This window comes from Phoxinus phoxinus, assembly GCF_949152265.1.
Source record: "Phoxinus phoxinus genome assembly, chromosome: 14".
Taxonomy (NCBI): domain Eukaryota; kingdom Metazoa; phylum Chordata; class Actinopteri; order Cypriniformes; family Leuciscidae; genus Phoxinus; species Phoxinus phoxinus.
Window position 1 is genome coordinate 769,267 of NC_136889.1, and position 20,000 is coordinate 789,266.

Consider the following 20,000-nt stretch of genomic DNA (forward strand, 5'->3'; position numbering starts at 1 on the left):
TGTGTGTGTGATTCCCTCTCTGTAAGAACTGGTGTGTGTGTGTGTGTGTGTGTGTGTGTGTGATTCCCTCTGTAAGAACTGGTGTTTGTGTGTGTGATTCCCTCTGTAAGAACTGGTGTGTGTGTGTGTGTGTGATTCCCTCTGTAAGAACTGGTGTTTGTGTGTGTGATTCCCTCTCTGTAAGAACTGGTGTGTGTGTGTGTGTGTGTGTGTGTGTGTGATTCCCTCTGTAAGAACTGGTGTTTGTGTGTGTGATTCCCTCTCTGTAAGAACTGGTGTGTGTGTGTGTGTGTGTGTGATTCCCTCTGTAAGAACTGGTGTGTGTGTGTGATTCCCTCTGTAAGAACTGGACTGTGTGTGTGTGATTCCCTCTGTAAGAACTGGTGTGTGTGTGTGTGTGTGTGTGTGATTCCCTCTGTAAGAACTGGACTGTGTGTGTGTGATTCCCTCTGTAAGAACTGGTGTGTGTGTGTGTGTGTGTGTGATTCCCTCTGTAAGAACTGGTGTGTGTGTGTGTGTGATTCCCTCTGTAAGAACTGGTGTGTGTGTGTGTGTGTGTGTGTGATTCCCTCTGTAAGAACTGGACTGTGTGTGTGTGATTCCCTCTGTAAGAACTGGTGTGTGTGTGTGTGTGTGATTCCCTCTGTAAGAACTGGTGTGTGTGTGTGTGTGATTCCCTCTGTAAGAACTGGACTGTGTGTGTGTGATTCCCTCTGTAAGAACTGGTGTGTGTGTGTGTGTGTGATTCCCTCTGTAAGAACTGGTGTGTGTGTGTGTGTGTGATTCCCTCTGTAAGAACTGGTGTGTGTGTGTGTGTGTGTGATTCCCTCTGTAAGAACTGGTGTGTGTGTGTGTGTGTGTGATTCCCTCTGTAAGAACTGGTGTGTGTGTGTGTGTGATTCCCTCTGTAAGAACTGGTGTGTGTGTGTGTGTGTGTGTGATTCCCTCTGTAAGAACTGGTGTGTGTGTGTGTGTGTGTGATTCCCTCTGTAAGAACTGGTGTGTGTGTGTGTGTGTGATTCCCTCTGTAAGAACTGGTGTGTGTGTGTGTGTGTGTGATTCCCTCTGTAAGAACTGGACTGTGTGTGTGTGATTCCCTCTGTAAGAACTGGTGTGTGTGTGTGTGTGTGATTCCCTCTGTAAGAACTGGTGTGTGTGTGTGTGTGTGTGTGATTCCCTCTGTAAGAACTGGTGTGTGTGTGTGTGTGTGTGATTCCCTCTGTAAGAACTGGACTGTGTGTGTGTGATTCCCTCTGTAAGAACTGGTGTGTGTGTGTGTGTGTGATTCCCTCTGTAAGAACTGGACTGTGTGTGTGTGATTCCCTCTGTAAGAACTGGTGTGTGTGTGTGTGTGTGATTCCCTCTGTAAGAACTGGTGTGTGTGTGTGATTCCCTCTGTACGAACTGGTGTGTGTGTGTGTGTGTGTGTGATTCCCTCTGTAAGAACTGGACTGTGTGTGTGTGATTCCCTCTGTAAGAACTGGTGTGTGTGTGTGTGTGATTCCCTCTGTAAGAACTGGACTGTGTGTGTGTGATTCCCTCTGTAAGAACTGGTGTGTGTGTGTGTGTGTGTGTGATTCCCTCTGTAAGAACTGGTGTGTGTGTGTGTGTGTGTGATTCCCTCTGTAAGAACTGGTGTGTGTGTGTGTGTGTGATTCCCTCTGTAAGAACTGGACTGTGTGTGTGTGTGATTCCCTCTGTAAGAACTGGTGTGTGTGTGTGTGTGATTCCCTCTGTAAGAACTGGACTGTGTGTGTGTGATTCCCTCTGTAAGAACTGGTGTGTGTGTGTGTGTGTGTGTGATTCCCTCTGTAAGAACTGGTGTGTGTGTGTGATTCCCTCTGTACGAACTGGTGTGTGTGTGTGTGTGTGTGTGATTCCCTCTGTAAGAACTGGACTGTGTGTGTGTGATTCCCTCTGTAAGAACTGGTGTGTGTGTGTGTGTGTGATTCCCTCTGTAAGAACTGGACTGTGTGTGTGTGATTCCCTCTGTAAGAACTGGTGTGTGTGTGTGTGTGTGTGATTCCCTCTGTAAGAACTGGACTGTGTGTGTGTGTGTGTGTGATTCCCTCTGTAAGAACTGGTGAGTGTGTGTGTGTGATTCCCTCTGTAAGAACTGGACTGTGTGTGTGTGTGTGTGATTCCCTCTGTAAGAACTGGACTGTGTGTGTGTGTGTGTGTGATTCCCTCTGTAAGAACTGGACTGTGTGTGTGTGTGTGTGTGATTCCCTCTGTAAGAACTGGTGAGTGTGTGTGTGTGATTCCCTCTGTAAGAACTGGACTGTGAGTGTGTGTGTGTGATTCCCTCTGTAAGAACTGGACTGTGTGTGTGTGTGTGTGATTCCCTCTGTAAGAACTGGTGTGTGTGTGTGTGTGATTCCCTCTGTAAGAACTGGACTGTGTGTGTGTGATTCCCTCTGTAAGAACTGGTGTGTGTGTGTGTGTGATTCCCTCTGTAAGAACTGGACTGTGTGTGTGTGATTCCCTCTGTAAGAACTGGTGTGTGTGTGTGTGTGATTCCCTCTGTAAGAACTGGTGTGTGTGTGTGTGTGTGTGTGATTCCCTCTGTAAGAACTGGTGTGTGTGTGTGTGTGATTCCCTCTGTAAGAACTGGTGTGTGTGTGTGTGTGTGATTCCCTCTGTAAGAACTGGTGTGTGTGTGTGTGTGTGATTCCCTCTGTAAGAACTGGTGTGTGTGTGTGTGTGTGATTCCCTCTGTAAGAACAGGTGTGTGTGTGTGTGTGTGTGTGTGTGTGTGTGTGTGTGATTCCCTCTCTGTAAGAACTGGACTGTGTGTGTGTGATTCCCTCTCTGTAAGAACTGGTGTGTGTGTGTGTGATTCCCTCTGTAAGAACTGGTGTGTGTGTGTGTGTGATTCCCTCTGTAAGAACAGGTGTGTGTGTGTGTGTGTGTGTGTGTGTGTGTGATTCCCTCTGTAAGAACAGGTGTGTGTGTGTGTGTGTGTGTGTGATTCCCTCTGTAAGAACTGGACTGTGTGTGTGTGTGTGTGTGATTCCCTCTGTAAGAACTGGACTGTGTGTGTGTGTGTGTGTGATTCCCTCTGTAAGAACTGGACTGTGTGTGTGTGTGTGTGTGTGTGATTCCCTCTGTAAGAACTGGTGTGTGTGTGTGTGTGTGTGTGTGTGTGATTCCCTCTGTAAGAACAGGTGTGTGTGTGTGTGTGTGATTCCCTCTGTAAGAACTGGACTGTGTGTGTGTGATTCCCTCTGTAAGAACTGGTGTGTGTGTGTGTGTGTGTGTGATTCCCTCTCTGTAAGAACTGGACTGTGTGTGTGTGTGTGTGATTCCCTCTGTAAGAACGTGCGCGTGTGTGTGTGTGTGTGTGTGTGATTCCCTCTGTAAGAACTGGACTGTGTGTGTGTGATTCCCTCTGTAAGAACTGGTGTGTGTGTGTGTGTGTGATTCCCTCTGTAAGAACTGGACTGTGTGTGTGTGTGATTCCCTCTGTAAGAACTGGTGTGTGTGTGTGTGTGATTCCCTCTGTAAGAACAGGTGTGTGTGTGTGTGTGTGTGTGATTCCCTCTGTAAGAACAGGTGTGTGTGTGTGTGATTCCCTCTGTAAGATCTGGACTGTGTGTGTGTGTGATTCCCTCTGTAAGAACTGGTGTGTGTGTGTGTGTGATTCCCTCTGTAAGAACTGGTGTGTGTGTGTGTGTGATTCCCTCTGTAAGAACTGGTGTGTGTGTGTGTGTGATTCCCTCTGTAAGAACAGGTGTGTGTGTGTGTGTGTGTGTGATTCCCTCTGTAAGATCTGGACTGTGTGTGTGTGTGATTCCCTCTGTAAGAACTGGTGTGTGTGTGATTCCCTCTGTAAGAACAGGTGTGTGTGTGTGTGATTCCCTCTGTAAGATCTGGACTGTGTGTGTGTGTGATTCCCTCTGTAAGAACTGGTGTGTGTGTGTGTGTGATTCCCTCTGTAAGAACTGGTGTGTGTGTGTGTGTGATTCCCTCTGTAAGAACAGGTGTGTGTGTGTGTGTGTGTGTGATTCCCTCTGTAAGAACAGGTGTGTGTGTGTGTGATTCCCTCTGTAAGAACTGGACTGTGTGTGTGTGTGTGTGATTCCCTCTGTAAGAACTGGACTGTGTGTGTGTGTGATTCCCTCTGTAAGAACAGGTGTGTGTGTGTGTGTGTGTGTGATTCCCTCTGTAAGAACAGGTGTGTGTGTGTGTGATTCCCTCTGTAAGATCTGGACTGTGTGTGTGTGTGATTCCCTCTGTAAGATCTGGACTGTGTGTGTGTGTGTGTGTGATTCCCTCTGTAAGAACTGGACTGTGTGTGTGTGTGATTCCCTCTGTAAGAACTGGTGTGTGTGTGTGTGTGTGATTCCCTCTGTAAGAACAGGTGTGTGTGTGTGTGATTCCCTCTGTAAGAACTGGACTGTGTGTGTGTGTGTGTGTGTGTGTGATTCCCTCTGTAAGAACTGGACTGTGTGTGTGTGTGTGTGTGATTCCCTCTGTAAGAACTGGACTGTGTGTGTGTGATTCCCTCTGTAAGAACTGGTGTGTGTGTGTGTGTGATTCCCTCTGTAAGAACAGGTGTGTGTGTGTGTGTGTGTGTGTGTGTGATTCCCTCTGTAAGAACTGGTGTGTGTGTGTGTGTGATTCCCTCTGTAAGAACAGGTGTGTGTGTGTGTCTGATTCCCTCTGTAAGAACTGGTGTGTGTGTGTGTGTGATTCCCTCTGTAAGAACTGGTGTGTGTGTGTGTGTGATTCCCTCTGTAAGAACTGGTGTGTGTGTGTGTGTGATTCCCTCTGTAAGAACAGGTGTGTGTGTGTGTGTGTGTGTGATTCCCTCTGTAAGAACTGGTGTGTGTGTGTGTGTGATTCCCTCTGTAAGATCTGGACTGTGTGTGTGTGTGATTCCCTCTGTAAGATCTGGACTGTGTGTGTGTGTGTGTGTGTGATTCCCTCTGTAAGAACTGGTGTGTGTGTGTGTGATTCCCTCTGTAAGAACTGGTGTGTGTGTGTGTGTGATTCCCTCTGTAAGAACAGGTGTGTGTGTGTGTGTGTGTGTGATTCCCTCTGTAAGAACTGGTGTGTGTGTGTGTGTGTGTGTGTGATTCCCTCTGTAAGATCTGGACTGTGTGTGTGTGTGATTCCCTCTGTAAGAACTGGACTGTGTGTGTGTGTGATTCCCTCTGTAAGAACTGGTGTGTGTGTGTGTGTGTGTGTGATTCCCTCTGTAAGAACTGGTGTGTGTGTGTGTGTGTGTGTGATTCCCTCTGTAAGAACTGGACTGTGTGTGTGTGTGATTCCCTCTGTAAGAACAGGTGTGTGTGTGTGTGTGATTCCCTCTGTAAGAACTGGTGTGTGTGTGTGTGTGTGTGTGATTCCCTCTGTAAGAACAGGTGTGTGTGTGTGTGTGATTCCCTCTGTAAGATCTGGACTGTGTGTGTGTGTGTGTGATTCCCTCTGTAAGAACTGGTGTGTGTGTGTGATTCCCTCTGTAAGAACAGGTGTGTGTGTGTGTGTGTGTGTGTGATTCCCTCTGTAAGATCTGGACTGTGTGTGTGTGTGTGTGTGATTCCCTCTGTAAGAACTGGTGTGTGTGTGTGTGTGTGTGATTCCCTCTGTAAGATCTGGACTGTGTGTGTGTGTGTGTGTGATTCCCTCTGTAAGAACTGGTGTGTGTGTGTGTGTGTGTGTGATTCCCTCTGTAAGAACTGGTGTGTGTGTGTGTGTGTGTGATTCCCTCTGTAAGATCTGGACTGTGTGTGTGTGTGTGTGTGATTCCCTCTGTAAGAACTGGTCTGTGTGTGTGTGTGTGATTCCCTCTGTAAGAACTGGTCTGTGTGTGTGTGATTCCCTCTGTAAGAACGTGTGTGTGTGATTCCCTCTGTAAGAACGTGTGTGTGTGTGTGTGTGTGTGATTCCCTCTATAAGAACGTGTGTGTGTGTGTGTGTGTGTGTGTGTGTGTGTGTGTGTGTGTGTGTGTGATTCCCTCTGTAAGAACGTGTGTGTGTGTTTGTGTGATTCCCTCTGTAAGAACGTGTGTGTGTGTGTGTGTGTGTGTGTGTGTGTGTGTGTGTGTGATTCCCTCTGTAAGAACGTGCGTGTGTGTGTGTGTGTGTGTGATTCCCTCTGTTAGGACTGTTGAGCAGAAGATGTGATCTGACGGAAGGTTCTGTACAGGAAGTCCATCTCCTCGCTTTGTGAGCGTTTCCTGTTGATTCTGGGCTTGGAGGCGTGGAGTGTGTGTTCTGCGTCTCTGCACGTGTGACGGTGTAGATCAGTGTGTGTTCAGTCAGATTGTGGGTTTGTCCTGTAGTTACAGCCGCTCTCGCCGCTTCACTCGTGTCAGTGTGGATGCTCTTGTGGACGAGAACAGCGTTCTGATGTCGTCTCCTACTCTCCTGAATAATGCAGTGCTGGTCTAGGCGTCATTCTGAGCTATAGATTCTCCCAGTCTTGAGTTCTGATGGAGGTCAGAGGTCATCCGGGGGTGAAAGGTCATAAGGTCAGAAAACAATGCTCTATTTTGAGACGTCCTCGAGTCGTTTCTGTTTCCTGCACGCTACAGCGTTATCTCTCCTGTACACCCCACAGAAGCTCGGAGACTGTGGTACAGTGTCTCACACACTGCTGTTATGATTCTCATGGCCAGAAAAATTGTCATCTTTAAGCTGCGTTCTCACTACAAGCGACTGTCGCTGCTGGTCACCAGTGGCCGGCGGTGCGGTCGCTAGTGGGCGTTCCCGCTACTGGTTGCCTAGTAATGTTTGTGAGTGACACTCACGGATGTTCCTCCATGTTGTAGACAACAAATCCGTTTTCTTGCCACTACAAACTAATATTTTGGAAGGAAAATTCGAAATATAAATGTAATCAGTAGGGGTGTAACGATATATCGTGGTACGATCTATCGCGATGCAAAAATGTTACGATATGTATCGTAGAGTTATGGCGATATTTTTTTTTTTTTTTTTTTTTTTTTTTTAGATACGACGCCCGTTTAATCCTATTGGTTGAGCTACCGCAACCGCGTCACGCTTGCATGCACTGCATTCACGCTCAAATGAATCGCTTGAACTGAGCAGTAGCAGGGCAAAATGAGTTCGACTGAAATTGAAATAGAGGATGCTCCGTCCACTTACAAGTCCGACGTCTGGCAGCATTTTGGTTTTCCAGTTACTCGACAGGAGGACGGTAAAAAAACAGACAAAACACGAACTGTGTGTAAATACTGTAAACAAACCCTGTTATACACGACGTCGAACACTACAAATATGATGTGTCATTTACAACGGCACCACAAAGACAAACTCCTGCAACCGGGTGCGAAAAAGAGAGTGATAGAAGGTCAATCATCTATACAACGCAGTTTTGCTTCAACGTGGTCTCAGTCAAGTGCAAAAGCTCAAGAAATAACCAGGTGCATCGGAGTTTTTATCGCAAAAGACATGAGGCCATTCTCTGTTGTCGACAATGTTGGATTTTGCGAATTGGTGAAGGTACTAGAGCCCAGGTACCATATTCCGTCACGCCCGCACTTCAGTCAGCAGGTAATTCCAGCCCTGTACAACGAAGTTAAAGCAAATGTGACAGATGGTTTGAAAAAGGCTGAGAGTGTGGCGATAACAACTGACGGGTGGACTTCGAGGGCTGTTCAGAGTTACATCACAGTCACAGCGCATGTTATTACCACAGAGTGGGAAATGAAAAGTTTTGTGCTTCAGACTCGCCCGCTTTTCGAGTCGCACACTGGTACAAACATAGCCGATGTTTTAAAAGCGACCATACAAGAGTGGGAGCTTGAAAGATCTGCTCATAGCATTGCTGTCGTTACAGACAACGCACGCAACATGATTGTGGCAGTGAGAGAAGCAGGGTTGTCACCTCATATTAAGTGTTTTGCGCACACATTGAATCTTGCTTCGCAAGCAGGATTGCATGTTCCCCGCGTCAGTCGCTTGCTTGGTCGCGTGAGGAAAGTCGTGGCTTTCTTTCACCGCAGTACCACAGCAACAGCTGTGCTCGCGGCAAAGCAAAAGATGCTTGAGATCGCATCACACAAGCTTATCATGGATGTTGTTACACGATGGAACAGCTCAATGGATATGCTGGAACGCTATCTTGAGCAACAAGCTGCTATAACGGCAGCCCTCTTGAGCACAGAGGTGCGCAAAAATGCACGTGAACTCGATACTATGGATAGCGCTGACATCAGTGACGCCGAAGAAATCGTAAACCTTCTTAAACCGCTAAAAAAAGCCACCACTGTCCTGTCTGATGAAAAGAGCCCCACGCTGTCACTCATTGTGCCCTTGAAAGCCATGATCGAACAGAGCATGACACCGGACGAGAAAGACTCCACAACTATTGCTAACATGAAGACGGCCATCCTGCAAAACCTCTCAAGCAGATTCACAGAGGAACAGGATTATCTGCTAGAGGGTACTGCCTTGGACCCCAGATTTCGGTCATTGCCCCACTTACTCCCTGAACAACGTGAAGAGGTTTTCCACCGGTTGAAGAATAAATCAAACCAGTTACAGCAGGTATGTCTGCATTACAAATTGTCTGATAATCTGTGTATTTGTGTGTGTTTGTCACTCCAATTGCATGTTTGTGTAACCTACTTTGTGCATTATATGTGTGTAACTGAAACTATACTTAGTATACCTTAATTATTTATTTTATTATATTTTAAGGCTGTCACTGTGAAGCAAACGAAGGAGGCAGGTGCCAGTGATGGAGATCCCGCTGATGCTGCAGATCAGAGAGATACAGCACACAGAGTTGAGCCAGAACAGCCACCTAGCAAAAAGACAGCACTGGAAGAGCTCTTTGGGGCAACTTTTTCTGAACCACCAGTCACCCAGTCCCAAAGTAGGATAGAAGTAGAGATTGACTTGTACAAAAAGGACACTTCTATTCCCCTCACTAGCTGCCCACTGAAATGGTGGAAAGAAAATGCTCATATGTACCCACTTCTTTCACCTCTTGCAAAAGCTTACCTCACAGTTCCAGCAACTTCTGTTCCTAGTGAACGTGTTTTTTCTACAGCAGGGGATATTGTAAATGCACAAAGATCCCAGCTACTGCCAGAAAATGTAGATATGCTGGTTTTCTTGCAAAAAAACCTGTAAGTAACCTAAACAAACCGCAAAGCTGTTTATGTTGAAATTACTTGAACAGGACACTACTTGATGCTGTTTTTTTTTTTTACTGCTTAAAGAAGTTCTCTCTTGGGCTATGCTAATTCTAATTTCATGAATGATACAATTCAGTTTTATTGGTCAGTGAGTGACACACCTAGTCAATTGTTAATTTTACATACAAAAGGACGGTTAAACTAAATCTTCATTTATATTGAAGTATTGTTCATTCTTTAAGTTGTATGTATAACAGGACAGTTGTTGAACACTGTTAATGTTAAATAAATCTGTTATTTGATTTTCAGTTTCATTTTTTTATTTTGTTCAAAATATCGTGATACATATCGTATCGTGAACCCAGTATCGTGATACATATCGAATCGTGAGCTGAGTGTATCGTTACACCCCTAGTAATCAGTATAACATGCATAATATTAAAGATGAACGAGAAACTGTGAGTGCTTTTTGCCATTTAACTGCAACAAACGGGCAAACACCGTCTATGTGTTCAGGACACCAGTCCGGCTCTGAGTCAGTGCTGTGAACACACTGTATGCACACGGAGATACATCACAACTTACAGCAGTTTCTGACGGCTAATATCAGCTTCTCGTTCAGCTCGCCTCTGTCAGAGAGTGGCAGATGATCACGCGCTCCACTGACTTCACTCCGATTGGTTGTCGCTCCCGAAAGTCGCTCTTCATTTGCATAAAGTTAAACAGATCTCAACTTTGTCGCGTCGCCAGACACGCCCCATCAGGTCGCCAACGGCCGCGATCGCGCGTGTCGCCGGAACACGCCCGCTCCCCATTGAAATGAATGGTAACGTGTCGCTTGTAGTGTGAACGCACCTTAAGGCTTCTGATGAAATCATTTAAATTAGTTCTTTAGACACGTACACGTTAAAAAAGAAGAAGAAAAAAAACTAAGATTTATTGTTTATTATACATATTTTTACAAATATAAATGTCTGGTTTATTGGTTTATTATTATTGTAATAAGGGATAATATAATAAAAAGAACAATTTTATATATAGTAGCCTATGTGTGTGTAGTATATGTATTTATTAATACAAAAAATTATCACTTTTTTTTTTTTAATAATTTTTTCCCCCCACATATTTCGTCATTGTATAATTTTTCATTGTTTTATTTGATAGTTTTGATGATTATCTAATATTCTGAAATATGGGCGTGTCCAAACCTTTAGCCATTAAATAATGTGCTATGATAATGCTTAAAGTGTGTAAAATACATTTTATGATTAATTGAAATACATTTCTTACATACGGTTCCTTTAACGAGGGCTGTCACTTTATGCCTGAAAACCGATTGCACAATCGATCGGGAACGACCAACACAAGTTTCGAAAACGCAAATAGGGAATCGATTTGAACGGCCTTCTCTCGGAGCGCGTCACGATACGCCCGCGCGGCTCTGACACACATAATGTAACGCCACCTAGTGTTACGTAGTGTTCATGACATGAATGTTGATATGCCTTTAAGATGACTTCTTCTCTGGCGTACGTTATTGTATGCGCAGTGAGAGTGAGAAGAGGAAGATGACCGCTCTACTGCTGTTTTATTATAATGTGTTCACTTACACTTTGATTTGTAGTGTGTTTGAGAGTGTTTTCTTTTCCCTGTGAACATTCGCCCTTTGACGTATGTGAAGAGTGTGCTTAACTGAGAGGAAACATCTATAAAAGACTCGTGGAACTACCATGAGTTTTGTGTCTGTCCCTTTAAATGCAAATGAGCTGCTGCAGAGGGCGGGGCTTCAAGAGCTCGTGTGTGTTAGCAGCTGCGATTAACACACACACACACACACACACACACACACACACACACACACACACACACACACACACACACACACACACACACACAGTGCACACACACACACACACACACACACACACACACAGTGCACACAGCCAATCAGAACAGCGTGTGGGCGGAGTCTCACGGCGAGTGCACAGCCAATCAGTAGCTAGGACATGGTGTTTGTTTTTATTTTTATTTTTTTATTTCTTTCCTCTTGCCATGAGAGAAGATGAGCGTTCTCCTACAGTCGCTGACTGGCAGCGGGAGGACAAGCTTCAGGGCAACACACACATCGGGGAAAACCGAAGCCAGTCCATAATCAATAATAGTTTCCAGCATTTTGCCGGTGTCTGTCGGACACATCACAGGCCGGCTCAGTGTCACGGCTAGTTGTGCTAGCGCATCTTCACTCGGAGCAGCAGGAGCGCTGTTAGCATCAGCAGGGTTTGCATTTAAACAAAGCTGGAGATTGTTGGTAGCTTTTGTAGCAATTTATCTTGCTTCTTTGTCCTTTTTTTGCTTTCTTTTCATTGATCCACTTGGTTGTGGTTTTAAACTCATTTTTGTTTTGTTTTTCGAGTAAGCGTCTTCTACGCGTGACTTTATATTACGCACTGATGTTCACTCGCCTCCAGATGTTCCTCTCAACAGCGCAGCAACACATTACTATGATTTATTTACCAGTTAATACTTAAAAAAATAATCATATTATTCCACAATATTCAACACAATTTTACAATTTTACTAATACTTATTTGAAAAGAATACACACACGGTCTGTGGCACTAAATAAAAGTGGCCATTTGAGTTTAATGAGAGTTAGTAAACCGTTTATGGATATAATGTGTACGTGTGTATGATTGAATATTTAATGTTCCTGCTCTTCCCAGAACAGCTCCTGGTGTTGTTGTTTCTCTGATGCAGTTTCTGAGAATAATTCACTCACTTATCATTTCTGACAGCCGTGTCTCTCATGTGTTTTCCCAGAATGCACCAGCAGAGAAACGCTCCTTTATAGCGTCTCTGCAACAGATTTTCCGGCTCTATTTCCAGTAACTTTGGCTTTTCATCTCAGCATAATGCGACGGCCCATGTGACCGGCACCGTTGACCGGATCAGAGTGAACTTTTACAGAAGTTACATTTCTGTTTCGTCAGGAATCCTGATAAATATGAGCTTCGTTTTGTGTGTTATGTGTTTGTGTGCATCAGTTTCAGTGTGAGATCAGATCGTGTCGGATATCAGCGTCTGATGGTGTGTGTGATCCTGATTCAGCTGTGTGTGTGTGTGTGTGTGTGTGTGTGTGTGTGTGTGTGTGATTTCAAGCTGTAATTACATCATTAGAACACAAGTAACGTGTTGTGACGGTTTCCTCGTGTGCAGTCGCTTCGGTCATCAGATAATCTGAGGTTGATCCTCTGAGACACGTTTGAGGAAACTGCAGGTTTATTTATGGTTTCTTTTTAAGATTATAATGAAACCGTTTAACTTCAGTTATGTTTAATTGTGATTATATGCACATCCAGCTCCGTTTAAGGTCTATTCAGCCATCCTTAATATTTTTGTTTTGCAGTAACAGCAAAAAAAAAAAGGGTCGGTAGGTAGATTCAATGTTAAAAAAAAAAAAGTAAAATTTTGTCGGTGATTACTAGGGCTGCAACTAACGATTATTTTAATAATTGATTAATCTGTCGATAATTTTTTCGATTAATCGGATAAAAAAAACAAATAAAAAAAACATTAATTTCCAACCCTTTATTCAAAAACAGAACTGACAGTGCAAATTCACAGTGCAAAAAAATCTTCAGAAAGTGCACAAACAGGCTCGGCTCCTTGAACATCCCTGAGCTGTTAAAATAAAAAAAATTTTTTTTAATTGACTAACACAAACAACATACACATGTATGCTTTACATCTGCCAAATATATAGGACTTTTAAAAAAAATAAAGTGCACAAAAAGATGTATATTTTTGTTTAAGGGGCCTGAGCTGTCAGAACAATAAATAATTTAAAAAAGAAAAATACAAATACAAATCAGAAAACTTAACAGGATTTGTTTAAACGTCAGAACTGGTTCTCCACACTACACTCACAGACGCACAAATTCTCATACTCACAAAAAAATACAATGGATTGACCACCTCGTATGGTGTGTATTTTGCAGCTCCTCCTTTCCGAGCATATAGTGAAGTTTCTCTGAGTCATTTAGACTTAGAGTAAAGAATGAAAAATTCAGTGCTGCTCGGACACACTCAGTCTCTCTCGCGCCCTCTCAGATGCACTCGGTCTCTCTCGCGCGCAGACACACTCGCGCGCAACCACACTCTATATCGCGCGCTCTCAGATGCACTCGGTCTCTCTCGCGTGCAGACACACTCGCGCGCAACCACACTCTATATCACGCGCTCTCAGATGCACTCGGTCTCTCTCGCGTGCAGACACACTCGCGCGCAAACACACTCTATATCGCGCGCTCTCAGATGCACTCGGTCTCTCTCGCGTGCAGACACACTCGCGCGCAACCACACTCTATATCGCGCCCTCTCAGATGCACTCGGTCTCTCTCGCGCGCAGACACACTCGCGCGCAACCACACTCTATATCGCGCGCTCTCAGATGCACTCGGTCTCTCTCGCGTGCAGACACACTCGCGCGCAAACACACTCTATATCGCGCGCTCTCAGATGCACTTGGTCTCTCTCGCGCGCAGACACACTCGCGCGCAAACACACTCTATATCGCGCGCTCTCAGATGCACTCGGTCTCTCTCGCGTGCAGACACACTCGCGCGCAAACACACTCTATATCGCGCGCTCTCAGATGCACTCGGTCTCTCTCGCGCGCAGACACACTCGCGCGCAAACACACTCTATATCGCGCGCTCTCAGATGCACTCGGTCTCTCTCGCGTGCAGACACACTCGCGCGCAAACACACTCTATATCGCGCGCTCTCAGATGCACTCGGTCTCTCTCGCGTGCAGACACACTCGCGCGCAAACACACTCTATATCGCGCGCTCTCAGATGCACTCGGTCTCTCTCGCGCGCAGACACACTCGCGCGCAAACACACTCTATATCGCGCGCTCTCAGATGCACTCGGTCTCTCTCGCGTGCAGACACACTCGCGCGCAAACACACTCTATATCGCGCGCTCTCAGATGCACTCGGTCTCTCTCGCGCGCAGACACACTCGCGCGCAAACACACTCTATATCGCGCGCTCTCAGATGCACTCGGTCTCTCTCGCGTGCAGACACACTCGCGCGCAAACACGTGTCTCAAGCGCAGTGTCGCTCACGGAGTTCGCTTCGCTTTTGTCCAGTCCGGCGCCTCATAGCTCTGCGCTCAACTAAAAAAAAATTATAATTTTTTTTTAAACATCTCCGCGTCGCGCAACAACGAATCGATAATGAAATTCGTTGCCAACTATTTTGATAATCGATTTTTATCGATTTTATCGATTCGTTGTTGCAGCCCTAGTGATTACGTAGGTATGAATTTAAACAAATTAGCATATTGTGACGTCACTGACTGGGTCTTGAACCCGTGCCTTCGGGCGCACCATTGCAAGCCTCATTCTGATGCAGGTTATATATAGACCACAAACTATTTGAAATCTTTGTCAAAAAACATGTTTATTGCATTAATTCCAGATGCATTCATTAAAAAGACGATCTTTAGCTGTAACAAAACAGCTAGCCGGATGGGCTATTATTTCATCCGCAACCGCATCACAAAACTCATCCTCCGTCCGCCATCCGTCCGCAACAACGTTTTTTGACCAATTTTCAAAACCGCACCGCCACCATCCGCTGATTGTTTTAAGGTCTATGTGCGATGCAAGGCGCGACATGGCTATAAGTTGTATCTCCAGAATTACAATCGGCGCACAGGGACAAAAATAAATGTATAGCCTAAATAAAACGCACATCGGCAAACCTGACCTTGCCTGACCTGACTCTGTACAATTTTATCATTGAAATAAAAAAACGCAAGTTGGCACATAATAATTTCATCACGCTGCTATTTAGCTATTTACATGCAACTAATGTCCCTTTAACTCATTTGGGAACCGGGATTTGTCTTAAACTCAATACTAATGGAAATATTGATAAATTCAGATTAATATCATGCAAACACAAATGCAACAGAGCACATAAATCATATGTAATTTGCATGTATGCTAATGAACCAGAACGTTAAATCTTAAGGCCACTTGTTTCAACTTGTCGCTCGTTGTGTCTTTTCTGAGAATGTTATGGTATTTATGATATTTATGATATTTATGAGGACATTCACAGCTTTTGTCATCCAGCGAAGAGTCAATATAGTTTGCGTGACTATCGTCTGGCGCTCTTTATTTGCTCGTGTGTTTGTGTAGATGCGCCGGCACACGCGTGTGTGTTCTGTGTGCGTGTGTGTTCTGTGTGTGTGTGTTCTGTGTGCGTGTCGTGTGCGTGTGTGTTCTGTGTGTGTGTGTTCTGTGTGCGTGTCGTGTGCGTGTGTGTTCTGTGTGTGTGTGTGTGTGTTCTGTGTGCGTGTCGTGTGCGTGTGTGTTCTCTGTGTGTGCTTTTCCACTGAAAGAAGACTTGTAATTCTTCTAACAAGAAGAAATTGTTGGGTGACTATATATGAATCAATGTTTGTTGAATTGATATTGATTCTGAAATCCTACGACTCGATCTTTCAGTGTGTGCTGTTTTCAGTTGATGCGGGAATTAAACTTCACTAAAGTTATTCGTAGCTCCTGTCGTCCAATAATCACAATAATATTTGATACTTTTGATATGAAACAAAGTCTCAGCTTCAAATCCTGTCAGTTTCATCAGTAAATTATGTGTGTGTGTGTGTGTGTGGAGAGAGTGTGTGTGTGTGTGTGTGTGTGTGTGTGTGTGTGTGTGTGACAGAAGAACCGATCATCTCTTCCTCTTTACTACTAGTTACATCAATGAACATCATAAGATTCAGAACAACTTCCTGAAATCAATCATGTCTCATATATAATCCATAAATCAGTGTTTAGTCAGTTAAACAGCTGGAGAACAATAATGTCACATTCACCTCAGAAAGCCTTTCAGTGTCTATACACTCGATAGTTAACTATAAGAATAACTCTAGATATATGTATCCATATTACATATTCATTAGGCTATATATTTTTTTTCCTGTACTTTTAACCTGATCTTCATTATTTAATAAATGTCATGAAAACAAGTTTAAATATGTCAACATTGAACAGGAGTCTTTTCTTGAAACGTGACTTAGCCTCCAGTTTAACGACTGAACCCAAAGATGTTGATGATACCAGAGTATATGTAAAAGTACTGTGGTATAGCGGCCCGATCCGCTGTCTGTGAGGATCATGCGTGTCGCGGGGGTTTCTCTCTGCTAAACTCTGGCTTGTAGGTTTACGACCGCAATAATTACCACGGTAAACAGCGGGTGATTACAGAGGCGTATGAAGGTAAAGGGCAAGTGGAAATTAAAGAGCAGAACGGATTATTTCTCCGGATCTGGACGTCTGGATCGCACCTGCTATCCTGTCCTCCGCTGTTGTTCTGCGTGTTAGCGCTTCGCTTCGCTGTCCTTTTACAGGCATTCTCAAAATACATCCCTGAAATACATCTGGCTAAATCTGAAGCCCTGAGGGAGTGCAAACTAGGCCGGATCTGGTGGAGATCCGCACGGGTTCCTCGCGGACACACGCTGGTATTTATATCAGGCCTTCCTCTCTAATTAACTGCTAATTAACTTTTGATAAGCTGAGGGATGCTGTATTTAGGTTGAGCTAGTCCTACTTTAGCGGGTTTGACTGGTGCCACTCTGAGGTCTTGTCCACACTAACACGTTTGAGTTTGAATTAGGGCTTTGTTGAAATAATCGATTCACCAATTCTGAATCGATTTTCGTATTAATTTCTAAAGATCGATCCGTAACTCAGAGGATCGATTTAATAACAGGCCTACATGTTCCCCATAAACGCACTGAGACACGGCGACCGGCGGCGCTGCTAATGCAGTGGCTCTGAATCCACTTGTTGACCAGAAAGGAGGACAGAGCCGTTCACATCGCGCAAAAAACAAGCTTGCAAATTCGTTTTCCAGGCGCGCCTCTGTTCATGGTTGCATAGCAACGGCAGACGCAACGGGAAAGCACGCGCTTGTTGTGGAGAGGAGAAACTGCGCTCTCCATGATGACGAGGAAGTATCATCAAATAATTTATTGATTTCTAGCCCTTGCATTAGCTTTACTACTAGATATATTCATGGAGATGAGAAATAAAAGCCGCCCTGTACAGCGATGATCAGCTGTTCGGCCGAGCTTTCCATGTTGTTACGGAAAGGCTGCTGGTTTTTGTCACATGACCTTGAAGTGCTTCTCACTGAATTTGCACACGCATAAAACGCGATATGTGAACGGCCCCTAAAGTGGTATCGTGTGCGGTTGTGTCTAGTTTAAAAGGCCTTTTAAATATGAACGCAGTTTTGGATTAAATAAAAGGACCGTCAAGTCAAAATAAAACACGTTTTATCTCCTGTTTAGTTGGTAACACTACAATAAGATACCATTCATTAACATTACTGCCTTATCTAACATCAACACATTGAGTGAACAATACATTTTTACAACATTAATGTATGTTTGTGAATGTTATTTAATACAAACACTTGATTGTCCATGAACAGATAAAACTTTTGATTTTAAAAATATAAGATCGGATCGAATCGAATGATGATAATCGATTCAAGATCTTGAGAATCGGAATCGAATCGATTCTTGAAATTTGAATCGAAACCCAGCCCTAGTTTGAAACGCATCTTTTCTCTCCGTTTGGTCTTCCGTCACACAGATGTGTTTTTATTAATGAAAACTAACCTTTTTGAAACGCTCTCCAAAGTGGATACATTTAAAAACGCAGGTTTCTCGCTGTAGTGTGCACTGGGAAAACTGAGGTATTTGAAAGCGATGATGTAAGGTTAGTCATGTGACGCAATAGATATTGATGTTTATAGCGGTGTTGTGCCTGTCGTGTGCTGTTCACTTTCACACACATGTTCCTTCACACACTCTTCATATCACAGTCCTGCACAGATGAAGAGATCACTCTCAGTTCTGCAGTGAAACATGAACAGTTTTAGCGTTTACACCAAACATATAATGGTGAGTGAGTGAGTGAGTCCTGGACCATCAGCGAATGAGGAGATATTTGGCTCTCCGTCCACACTAGCGTTTTCAGGCGTTTCAGTGGCTAAGCTTCCATCCATTCTTCAATCGAATTATCTGAAGTTCGGTATAAAAACTCAAGCTGGTGAAAGTGTGTTTCCATCCAACGGCTTTAAAGCGAATATAAACCCGTGCGTAATGACGTCACACGCTGTTTTGCCATCAAATTGGTATATCGAATTGATTTGAGACATTTTAAAGTCCCACTCCGATCATATTTTGAGCTATTTTTAAACATTCCCAGTGGTCTTTAAATTATGATTATGCCATTTTTAGCCAAAATCTCAAAACCTGTGCTGTTTTCTGGGACTTCGCTTCAGCAGAGCGGCAGTAGCTCATTAGCAAATCGCCTCTGCGTTGTGGGCGGAGCCGTCGGCACGGAGACGACCCTCCCTCTCCCCGTTGCTGAGCGCTCTGATCACCGATCATTATTTCACTCCGAGACGTCGCGGTAAAAACAGCTCGACTTCGCCTCGATATTTCATCCCTCCCACAGTGATCAATCAGGACATATTTAGTATCAGTGGATTGCTCGGAATTTTGGGATTATTATGATGCTAATGTCACCGCTCTATGGGTTAGGGTTAGGGTGGGCATATTCCCCATAAACATCATTAAGCCCCTCCCCTTTCTTCCGGTTTGTATTTCCACAGCGTGAAGGTAAGATCTTACGGATGAATGAATGAGCCGCTTGTTCTGAAAACTTCCCAGTCTACTTGAAACGCTACAGTGCTCATGATTACTCACTTCACCAGCTCTCTTCAATGAAGATTTATTTATGGAGAAGCGAGGGGAAAAGCCCTGTACGGCTACGATCTGCTGTTCCTCCATCTTGGCTGAGCTTTCAGTGATGTTACGGAGAGAGTGAAGCTGATTGGTTGGTTCTTGTCACATGACCTGCATTCTGAAAAATAGACGTAGTAGAAGCGGCTGGAAAAGACATCTCTCTCTATTGTTAGTACGCTTGTTGTGCGTCTACATTTAAAGTAATGAACTTCAGCGCTAAAGACATAAAGTGCATAAATGGCCCCTAACTTTTAAAAAACGCGTGAATGGGGAAACCATGGCTTCCGTCTGGTGTGTGTACACTGAGATGATGGAAAAGCAGTGCAGTGGAATGAGAATTAGTTCTGTTGTTACCGGAGATCCCGAGGCTCCGCCCCCTTCTGAAATGGGGGCGGGGAGCAGCAGCTCATTTGCATTTAAAGATACACACATGAAAACTGTTTTTGCTTCCACCCAAAAATGGGCATTTAATAATACATCTTCTGAAGGGTCCACATTTTAGGGACAATTGTATTACATGTAGTAAAAAGGGGCATAATCGGTCCCCTTTAATTAAAATAAAATAAAAAATTCTCTCAAAATATGACACAATTAATCTCATATGGCCATGACTTTATTTTTGTAATCTTAGTTTCAATTTTATTCTTGTTATTTGTACTTTTTTTCCTCAAAATATTGAGTTTGAGTTAATCTCATATTGCAACTACTTACGTAATAATACTACGACTTTAGTCTCTTAATTTTGACTTTGCCTCCGTTTTCGTAATCTTTGTTTTTATTTTATTTTTGTAATTTATATATATATATTTTTGTCTTAAAATATTCCCAAAAGCATCGTTAGCCAACTATGGTCACCAGATCCGTTGAATTGTGCTGGAAAAGGCAGAACTTTGTGAAACACAATCAAATCGCTTCAAATCATGAATTAATCGTTTAGGAGTGAGTCAACAACTCACTGAAGATTCAAATGATCCGGTCAAAGCGAGTCTTCAGTTAACGATTCACTGAGTTCACAAGTGTGACTCGAAAAGAGCCGAGA

The 20,000-nt window shown here is 44.0% G+C and overlaps 2 protein-coding genes across 3 annotated transcripts in view; both read left to right on the forward strand.

Annotated features, from left to right (window-relative positions):
• Positions 1-20,000, forward strand: part of inpp5a (inositol polyphosphate-5-phosphatase A) — a 186,064-nt gene that overhangs the window by 24,730 nt on the left and 141,334 nt on the right. The gene's annotated exons all lie outside the window — the stretch shown is intronic.
• Positions 7,108-10,018, forward strand: LOC307010795 (E3 SUMO-protein ligase ZBED1-like). The gene is made up of 2 exons (XM_079635780.1): positions 7,108-8,520; positions 8,674-10,018. The coding sequence occupies exons 1-2, from the start codon at positions 7,249-7,251 to the stop codon at positions 9,109-9,111; spliced, it is 1,710 nt and encodes a 569-aa protein (XP_079491906.1). The 5' UTR covers positions 7,108-7,248; the 3' UTR covers positions 9,112-10,018.